The sequence below is a fragment of the Apis dorsata genome, unplaced genomic scaffold, assembly GCF_000469605.1.
Source record: "Apis dorsata unplaced genomic scaffold, Apis dorsata 1.3 scaffold_295, whole genome shotgun sequence".
NCBI lineage: Eukaryota > Metazoa > Arthropoda > Insecta > Hymenoptera > Apidae > Apis > Apis dorsata.
The window spans coordinates 2,319,427-2,327,988 of NW_006263570.1; the positions used below are offsets into that span (position 1 = coordinate 2,319,427).

An 8,562-nucleotide genomic window follows, 5' to 3' on the forward strand; every position below is an offset into this window, starting at 1 on the left:
TATATATATATATATTAAAATCTTTTCTTAATTTTAAAAATATATGTAAAAATTATATTTTAATGTAAAAATCGATTTTTCAGATTAAAGAACAACGATATACAGAAACAATAAAAATATTACTTACACTTTTAGACTTTTATCCCATTGTATGTATGATTATATGACATAAAATATAAATTTTTTTATCAATAAATAATTTTATGATAATAAATTATTTTACAGTCCAGACCCTGTTTGTCTCTTCTTGCTCATTGTTATTTTTATACACAAGATTTTATAGCTTCTGCACATTGCTATGAAAAATTAATTCAATTATGTCCTAATGAAAGTATATATAAATTATATCATGCTCAATCTTTGCATCAAGCATGTATGTATCAAGAAGCTTGGACAATATGTTCAAATATTATTAGTCAAAGCAATTTAGAATATAAAGTAAAGAAATTACAAGCAGCCATAAAATATGGGCAAGAAGATATTGTTGCTGCAAAAAATTTAATTGATCAATGTTCAATAGATGATATTGATACAGAGATTAATTTAGGATGTCTTTTATATAAGGTATGGAAAATATTAAAGAAATGTATATATATGAAGTATATATTTATCTGTTTTTCTTTTTAGGAAGAACAATATGAACAAGCTTTAAAAAAGTTTGCAAATGCATTACAAATTATAGGTTTTAAGCCTCATTTATCATATAATGTAGCACTTTGTTACTTTAAATTAAAAGAATATGCTGCATCATTAAAACATATTGGTAAAGATAATATTTATACTAATCTTTATAATATTTATTTTATATATAACATTTTAATAGTTTATTATTTTAGCCGATATTATTGAGCAAGGAATAAGAGAACATCCAGAATTAGGAGTGGGTATGACAACAGAAGGTATAGAAGTACGCAGTGTTGGAAATACATTAACACTTCATGAAACAGCTTTAACAGAAGCATTTAACTTGAAAGCAGCTATAGAATATCAATTACAAAATTGTAATTATTTATACATTGTAAATTTAGTTTCTCATAATTTATCTAATATATTTTATATTTTTTATTTATTCAGATGAATCAGCAAAAGAAGCATTAACAGATATGCCTCCTAGATCTGAGGAAGAACTTGATGCTGTTACTTTACATAATCAAGCTTTAATAAATATGGATACAAAGCCAAGTGAGGGATTTGAGAAACTTCAATTTTTATTACAACAAAATCCATTTCCACCTGAAACTTTTGCAAATTTATTGTTGCTATATTGTAAATACCAATATTATGATTTAGCTGCTGATGTTCTTGCTGAAAATGTACATTTGACTTATAAATATTTAACACCAGTAAGTATGATTTTTATTATTACATTGTTATATATATCTTTTGCAAATTGTGCATTAAAAATATTTTAATTATTTAAAAAAAATATAAAATTAACACAAAAAATAATTTTGAATTTTAAAGCTTTTATATTTTATATTTTTACTTATCAGTATATTTAGTTTTTGAATGTTTACATTTCTTAGTATGTTTTTCTAAATTTTCTGAATGCTTTCGTTTATGAGCTTTCATATCATGACTAGAAACACTATCACTAGAACTTTCATCACTAGAAGAACTGTCATATTTTTTCTTTTTTTTCTGATCTTTAGAATATTTTTTCTTTTTCTTTTTAATTATACTTTCATCAGAATCACTATCAAGAATATCTTGTCTGATTCTTTTAGATTTTTTTTTCTTTTTTAATTTCTTTTGTTTATGTTTTTTTTCTTTCTTACTTATATTAATTTCTATTTGAACATCTTTTTGTTCTTCTTTTTTCTGTTCTTCTATTTCTGGAATTAGTTCATACTTTTTTCCATCAGGACTCATAAAACAATCATTAGATAAATGACCAGCAGTTCCACACTTTTTACATGTAGTATTAAGAACTGCTTCTAAATGTATAGTTTTGCGTTCATGCTTTTCAATAATCTTTTTCTTTTGTATATCTCTTTGTAATTGTACTCCATTTGGATCTAAATCTGTACCATTTCCCTGATTTACATATTTCATAGATAATCCTATTTTTCCATCATCTCCAATAGAAATAACTTTACACCAAACACGTTCTCTTTTTTGTAAAACTTCTGTAACATTATCAACATGAACACAACTAATCTAGAATTATAAAAATTAAAATTAATTGCATCATAAAATATAAATATTATAAAATATAAATAATTTGTTATGGACATATTTTCTTAATACTTGTGATCTATGTATTAATCCTTGTACAGAACAACCTGGGATTCTGATAAAAGCACCATAATTTTGTACAGATGCAATTTCTCCAAGAAATATTTGATTTAATTCACAATTAGTCATTTTTAAAACTTAACAAGACTATTTTATTATAAATTATATGATTAACATATGTAAGCAAATAACAATAAACAAACGTCAATCAAATTTCATATGAAGGTTAGGTTTATTCATGATATTAAATATAGGACTGTAGTAAGCAAATTAATTTGAGGGTGCAAATAATGAAAAATGGAAATTTATACATTTATAAATTTATATTTTATTCAATAAAAATTTTAATTTATTAAAATTAAAAAAAATAAAATAAAAAGAATTTTATTGAAATTATAATAATATTTATTTCTCAGTATTTATATGACTTTTTGGATGCATTAATCACACAACAAACTTCACCGGAAGAAGCATATCGCAAATTTGATGATCTTGGTAATAAACACATGGAAATATTACGAAAAGCAACAAAACGAGTTCAGGAAGCACGATTAAATCATGATGACGGTGCTGTTAAAAAGGCTGTAAATGATTATGAAGAAGCTTTAGAAAGATATGTACCAGTTTTAATGGCACAAGCTAAAATTTATTGGGAACTTGGAAATTATATACAAGTTGAGAAAATTTTTAGAAAAAGTGTAGAATTTTGCAATGAACATGATATATGGAAATTAAATGTAGCTCATACTCTTTTTATGCAAGAAAATAAATTCAAAGAAGCAACAGGATTTTATGAACCAATTGTTAGAAAAAAATATGATAATGTTAGTTGTTTCATCTTTAATTTGCATCTTCAATTTATTTTGATCTGAATATATATGTTATTTCAATTATTAAATATTAAAAATTTCAGATTCTAGACGTAAGCGCTATAGTACTCGCTAATTTATGTGTAAGTTATATCATGACATCGCAAAATGCGGAAGCTGAAGGATTAATGAAAAAAATAGAAAAAGAAGAGCAAGTAGTTTCACGCGAAGATCAAGATAAAAAATTATTTCATTTATGCATAGTAAACTTAGTAATTGGAACATTATATTGTTCTAAGGGAAATTACGAGTTTGGTATATCTAGAGTCATGAAAAGTTTGGAACCTTACAATAAAAAATTGGGAACAGATACTTGGTTTTATGCGAAAAGATGTTTTCTTTCTCTTTTAGAACAATTGGCTAAACAATTAGTAGTTTTAAAAGATACTACTCTTCAGGAATGTATACAATTTTTAGAACATTGTGAAGGTATATATTTTATTTTTATAAACAATAATATTTGTTCACAATTGTTAAAATATTTATATTATTTTTTATTTTATTAGTTTATGGAAGAGACGTAATAACAATAGTAGAACAATCTTTTGATATGCAGGATATGCTTGCTATTACTCCACAAGGCAAGCAAACAGTTGTTTATGAAGCGCGATATTTAAAAGCTTTATTTTTGAAATTGCAAATGTCTTAATATCTATTAATATATGTATATCTCTTTTATCTTACATATATTTATATATAAATATTGTATATAAAACATAAAAAATATTTATGAATATTAATTAAAAAAATTTAAATGTATAACATTATTTTTAAGCAATTAAATATATTTTTTGTATTTTATGTATAAGCATGTAATTTCACAACATTTTTAAAATATATTGGAAATTTAAAAATAATTTCTTTAATTATGATTTAATATGTAGTACATGTTTTACGATTTACTATGTACGTCACTGTAGTGAAAATGGTGGTCGACATGGAGTTACAGGAAGCTAAAGATTATGTTCTTCAACTTATGAAAGATAAAGATAAAATTGAATCAGATTTGAAAGCTTTAAAAGAAATTTTAGATATTGTATGTATGTTAATATTTTAGACTTGCACAAAAAGTCTATTTAATTATATCATCCAGAATAAATATATTTACATAGAATGAGCTGTCAAATTTTCGAAAAAATTATTGAATATTTACATATATAAATTGTAGAATCATGTCGGCATGGATGATCCTCTGGTGGACTGTGAAGGGTATCCACGAAGTGATATTGATGTTTATCAAGTGAGACATGTGAGACATAAAATAATATGTGCGTCTAATTACTATGCAATTTTCTCTATGTAATTTTATTAACTTTAACTTATTAGTAAATTATTAAATGATTAGGTCTTAGAAATGATCATAAAGCATTGATGAATAAAATAGAAGAAGGTTTGCATAGAGTGCATGCCTTAGCAGGAAATCAAGCAGAATGTTCTAATACAACTGCAACTATTATTCAAGACAATGCACAATTAGATCCTTTCTTAAAGGTGAATTTAGTATCTCCAGGTTCTCCAGCAGAAATAGCAGTAAGAATTTTTTTGAATTTCCATAAATGATTATAAACTCAGAATATAATTTATTTATAATTCATTTTGAATGTTAAATTGTATAGGGAATCCAAGTTGATGATCTTATCTTAGAATTTGGGTCTATTGATTGTCGGAATTTTAAATCATTAAAAGATATTGGAACTCTGGTACAAAATAGTAGATATAAGACAATAAATATAAAAATTAAACGTGGATCTAATATCATTGCTTTGACTTTAATTCCACGTCCTTGGATTGGTAATGGTCTTCTGGGTTGCAATGTAATACCTATAGAGACAGTTGAAAGATAAAGTTTTTGAAATAAATTTTTATTTATATGTTGATTTTGTGTGTATACTATCAATAAAGGAATATTTATAAAAATGTTGTGTTTATAATTATTGTATTTATAATATATGTATATTTTTTATATAATAATATATATTTTTATATAATAACCTTGAAATTGGTTTTAAATAAATATTAAAGTATAATCCTAAGACTCTTAGATTTTGAAATTCAATACATATAATCTTTCAATGTAAATTCTCATTTGATTGAGTATTTAAAGTGGTAGAGTTGTTATAAATTCAAGCACATTCTAAGAAGCAGGAGTTAGTACTGGAAAATAGTAACAAGATGCATTTCTCGTTGATTGTAAGTTATAATTTATATTATATTTATATTTTATATATTTTGTATATATTATATATAAATATATATATATATATTTATTTATTTATTTGTTAGTAAAAATATTTTTTAAGCAGATAGTATTAAGCTTAATTATTTGTGGATGTCAAGTACTAAGTCAAACTAATACTTATGAATATTCTGATCAACATCCATGGTCACTTGTCTATACCTTATATCCATTTTATAATTCTGAAACATTACTGGAAGTGTGGAAGGGAGATAAAACTGTTGATATTTCAACCAATGTAGTAACTTTAGCTCCACATGAACAAGAACAAACAGTTTTATTTTCTGATGATATTCAACATAATGGTACAAATTTAAAATCACAAAACAATTTATCTTATTTTTTAAGCGAAACCAAAAATATAAATAATGAACAATTATCAAAAAACAAACTCCCCAATTATGTAAGTATTAAATCAGCTTTTAAATTTTATTACAATAAATGTATGCTTATATTATTGCTTAATATTTATTTTAATTGATATTTATTTTAATATATAGAGAAACAGACATAAAGATACAAATCTTCAAAATGAGTAACAAAGTATTTGGATTTCAACTGGATTTTATGATTTAAAGGATTCATATATTTATGCATAAAAGTATAATTTTAGATATTAGTATTGCTAATCTTGCATTACATTGTGAAACATGTGCTTGTAGAAAATTGTATTAAAATAATTTATATGCAGAATTTGAATATTTTTATTTCTACCCTTTTTAAACAATAATTTAATTTTTTTAAAGAATAACTTATTCGATTTTTGAAATTTATATTTTTTTAAATATCTTATTTAACCTATAAAAGATTAAATAATATATTATTTACGAAATTTTATGCTAAATATTACTTCTATTATATTAACTTCTATTATATTATTTTAATATATAAATAAATTCTGTGTAAAAAAATTACAATAAATTAAATAGTAACTGTAATGACTTATGAAATAATAATAATGACTTAGTGACTAAAGTTTTGTAAATTGGTATTTTTACATACTATTATCATGGGTACATATAAAAACTATATGAAATTATTGGAATCTTGGCCATTAGATAATACAAAACCTGGCAGGTAATTTTATTAAATAAATCAAATTAAAATTTTTTTATATCTTAATATTTTTATTATAAATATAATCATATTTATGCTAATATTTTTTAATTTTGCTTATAATCAATATTGAGGTTAAATTTAACGTTTTAAATGTTTTTATATTGTATGAAATTAATTATATATTTTGTTATTATTATATCATTATTATATCAATTTAATAATAATTTTATGTTTAATAATAATTATTATTAATTAATATGAAATATAATTTATAAAATAATTTATGTATTTCAGAGATTTGGCTCAACATATTCGTGACCAAATAAAACTTGCATTTGCAAAAGGTGAAGCTAGTGAAATAAATCGTGAACAATGTGATCGTTATTATACGAGTTTAAAGAGAATTTGTTCTAATCATTATGGACAAATTTATATTCGAAAATTTCCAAGTACAGCTAGTGGATTAACAAAAGAACAGTGCAATTTAATTCTTACACCGGAAGCATTACAATATTTTGAAGAAAAACAAGAAGGAATCTTTTCACGTACATTTTCAAGATTATTCAAGAATGTTATTAAAAAAAATGAATGATATGATTCATATACGTAGATATTATGGCATGAAATATTTAAGTAGAAATATATATTACTTATTTCGGAAACAAAATGATATAATATACTTAAAAAATAATAGAAAATATAGTAAAATAGTAAATGAAAATAATAATAATATTGAAAATGCATCTCACATACCAGTAATGATTAATGAAGTATTACATTATTTAGAACCATCACCAGGAAAAATTTTTGTGGATATGACATTTGGTGCTGGTGGACATTCTATGAAAATTCTGGAATCCTCTCCTAACATAAAAATATTTGCATTGGATAGAGATCCTATTGCACATCAATATGCATTAAAATTATCAGAAAAATATCCTGAACAAATAATACCATTATTAGGAAGATTTTCTGAATTACCACAACTGCTTTGTAAATATAAGGTAAATGTAAATAGCATAGATGGTTTTTTATTTGATTTTGGTTGTTCATCTATGCAACTTGATGTTGGTGAAAGAGGATTTTCTTTATCAAAAAATGGGCCTTTGGATATGAGAATGGATGGATTTAGATATCCACAAGAACCTACAGCTGCTGAAGTTTTAAAAGAAATAACAGAAGAAGATTTAGCTTTTATTTTAAAGATTTATGGTAATGAAAAATATGCTAAAAAAATTGCACGTGCCATTATAGAAACTCGATATACTTTTAGAAATTTAAAAACTACACAAGAATTAGCTCAGCTCATTGAATCTGTGATTCAAGAAAAAAGACTTGATCAACTTGGTAGATTTACTCATTGTGCAACAAAAACATTTCAAGCATTAAGAATTTTTGTAAATAATGAATTAAATGAGATTAATTATGGTATTGTTATTGCTGGATTTTATTTAAAAACCAATGGTCGTTTAATAACAATATCTTTTCATTCTCTGGAAGATACTATTGTTAAAAGACATATGTCTGCAAATATAACAGAAACTGTAGCTAATAAAATACCATTAAAATTTTCAGACTATGGCAAATATTATACTCTAACTGAAATGAAAGCTTTCAATCGAATTCCATGGAAAATGTTACATAAACATGTAATAACACCTACACAAGAGGAAATAAATAAAAATCCAAGATCACGTTCTGCAAAATTACGAGCACTTGCTAAAGTGATTTAATTATTAATCAAATTATTAATCAAATTATCAAAGTTTATAAATATAAAACATTTTTCATCTCAAACATTTCTTTTTAATTTTAATTTTTAATATAAAACAATATTTATTGTATCTGAAGGTATGTGTTTCATATATATATATATATATATATATATATGTACATTTATCACATAGAAGGAAATTAAAATTATTGTAATGATTAATACTATGTAATTTAAATATAGATAGCATAGTATTATAAATCATAAAAATATTTATAATATTTGATGTTTAATATATTCAAAATAAGCCTTCTATTTCATTTGTTTCATTATTCCAATCCATATCATAAATGCTTGGCCTTGTAGATAGACCTGGCATCATCATTATCTAGAAATATAATATTATAATTACAAATTATATATATATATATATATATATATATATA

At 23.2% G+C, this 8,562-nt stretch overlaps 6 protein-coding genes across 10 annotated transcripts in view; 4 read left to right on the forward strand and 2 right to left on the reverse strand.

The window, feature by feature from the left end:
• Window positions 1-3,840, forward strand: part of LOC102677258 (tetratricopeptide repeat protein 30A) — a 4,974-nt gene extending 1,134 nt beyond the window's left edge. The window contains exons 2-9 of one of the 2 annotated variants that reach the window (XM_006617284.2): window positions 84-149; window positions 226-564; window positions 628-763; window positions 837-1,001; window positions 1,075-1,343; window positions 2,655-3,062; window positions 3,152-3,536; window positions 3,614-3,840. In XM_006617284.2, the coding sequence (XP_006617347.1) occupies window positions 84-149; window positions 226-564; window positions 628-763; window positions 837-1,001; window positions 1,075-1,343; window positions 2,655-3,062; window positions 3,152-3,536; window positions 3,614-3,756 (1,911 nt within the window). In that variant the 3' untranslated portion in view covers window positions 3,757-3,840. Of the gene's footprint in view, window positions 1-83; window positions 565-627; window positions 764-836; window positions 1,002-1,074; window positions 1,344-2,654; window positions 3,063-3,151; window positions 3,537-3,613 lie in introns of both variants that reach the window. The other variant, XM_031511208.1, reaches the window with a different exon arrangement.
• LOC102677112 (nucleolar protein of 40 kDa-like) lies at window positions 1,457-2,515 on the reverse strand. The gene is made up of 2 exons (XM_006617283.2): window positions 2,251-2,515; window positions 1,457-2,160 (listed from the first exon to the last, which is right to left on the reverse strand). The coding sequence occupies exons 1-2, from the start codon at window positions 2,365-2,367 to the stop codon at window positions 1,483-1,485; spliced, it is 795 nt and encodes a 264-aa protein (XP_006617346.1). The 5' UTR covers window positions 2,368-2,515; the 3' UTR covers window positions 1,457-1,482.
• A 150-nt stretch (window positions 3,841-3,990) lies between the features above and the next one.
• LOC102678259 (26S proteasome non-ATPase regulatory subunit 9) lies at window positions 3,991-5,025 on the forward strand. Its single transcript, XM_006617293.1, has 4 exons — window positions 3,991-4,143; window positions 4,276-4,375; window positions 4,453-4,637; window positions 4,724-5,025. Exons 1-4 carry the CDS (start codon window positions 4,012-4,014, stop codon window positions 4,949-4,951), a joined length of 645 nt encoding a protein of 214 aa, XP_006617356.1. The 5' UTR covers window positions 3,991-4,011; the 3' UTR covers window positions 4,952-5,025.
• Window positions 5,026-5,109: 84 nt separating this feature from the next.
• LOC102678404 lies at window positions 5,110-6,036 on the forward strand. The gene is made up of 3 exons (XM_031511217.1): window positions 5,110-5,297; window positions 5,411-5,746; window positions 5,844-6,036. The coding sequence occupies exons 1-3, from the start codon at window positions 5,280-5,282 to the stop codon at window positions 5,880-5,882; spliced, it is 393 nt and encodes a 130-aa protein (XP_031367077.1). The 5' UTR covers window positions 5,110-5,279; the 3' UTR covers window positions 5,883-6,036.
• On the forward strand, window positions 5,983-8,208 carry LOC102678680 (probable methyltransferase-like protein 15 homolog). 3 transcript variants are annotated; one of them, XM_006617297.2, is made up of 3 exons: window positions 5,983-6,420; window positions 6,697-7,830; window positions 7,978-8,208. In XM_006617297.2, exons 2-3 carry the CDS (start codon window positions 6,972-6,974, stop codon window positions 8,133-8,135), a joined length of 1,017 nt encoding a protein of 338 aa, XP_006617360.1. In that variant the 5' UTR covers window positions 5,983-6,420; window positions 6,697-6,971; the 3' UTR covers window positions 8,136-8,208. The 3 variants fall into 3 exon arrangements, with proteins under 3 accessions (XP_006617360.1, XP_006617359.1, XP_031367075.1); XM_006617296.2 differs by having other exon boundaries at window positions 6,697-7,614; window positions 7,729-8,199; XM_031511215.1 differs by having other exon boundaries at window positions 6,697-8,199.
• Window positions 8,209-8,212: 4 nt separating this feature from the next.
• The window catches only part of LOC102678541 (C-1-tetrahydrofolate synthase, cytoplasmic), a 6,398-nt gene continuing 6,048 nt past the window's right edge, over window positions 8,213-8,562 (reverse strand). For both annotated transcript variants that reach the window (XM_031511213.1, XM_031511214.1), the window contains one exon: window positions 8,213-8,519. In XM_031511213.1, coding sequence (XP_031367073.1) covers window positions 8,461-8,519 — 59 coding nt within the window. In that variant the 3' untranslated portion in view covers window positions 8,213-8,460. The remainder of the gene's footprint in view (window positions 8,520-8,562) is intronic.

What these genes read in the sequence shown, in the direction of transcription:
- LOC102677112 (XM_006617283.2), bottom strand. Translation starts at nt 2,367, where the DNA reads ATGACTAATTGTGAATTAAATCAAATATTTCTTGGAGAAATTGCATCT. An exon ending in GATTAATACATAGATCACAA is followed by an intron (nt 2,161 to 2,250) that starts GTATTAAGAAAA and finishes TTATAATTCTAG; the next exon opens with ATTAGTTGTGTTCATGTTGA.
- LOC102678259 (XM_006617293.1), top strand. Translation starts at nt 4,012, where the DNA reads ATGTACGTCACTGTAGTGAAAATGGTGGTCGACATGGAGTTACAGGAA. An exon ending in TAAAAGAAATTTTAGATATT is followed by an intron (nt 4,144 to 4,275) that starts GTATGTATGTTA and finishes TATAAATTGTAG; the next exon opens with AATCATGTCGGCATGGATGA. An exon ending in GTTCTCCAGCAGAAATAGCA is followed by an intron (nt 4,638 to 4,723) that starts GTAAGAATTTTT and finishes TAAATTGTATAG; the next exon opens with GGAATCCAAGTTGATGATCT.
- LOC102678404 (XM_031511217.1), top strand. An exon ending in AAAACAAACTCCCCAATTAT is followed by an intron (nt 5,747 to 5,843) that starts GTAAGTATTAAA and finishes TTTAATATATAG; the next exon opens with AGAAACAGACATAAAGATAC.
- LOC102678680 (XM_031511215.1), top strand. Translation starts at nt 6,972, where the DNA reads ATGTTATTAAAAAAAATGAATGATATGATTCATATACGTAGATATTAT.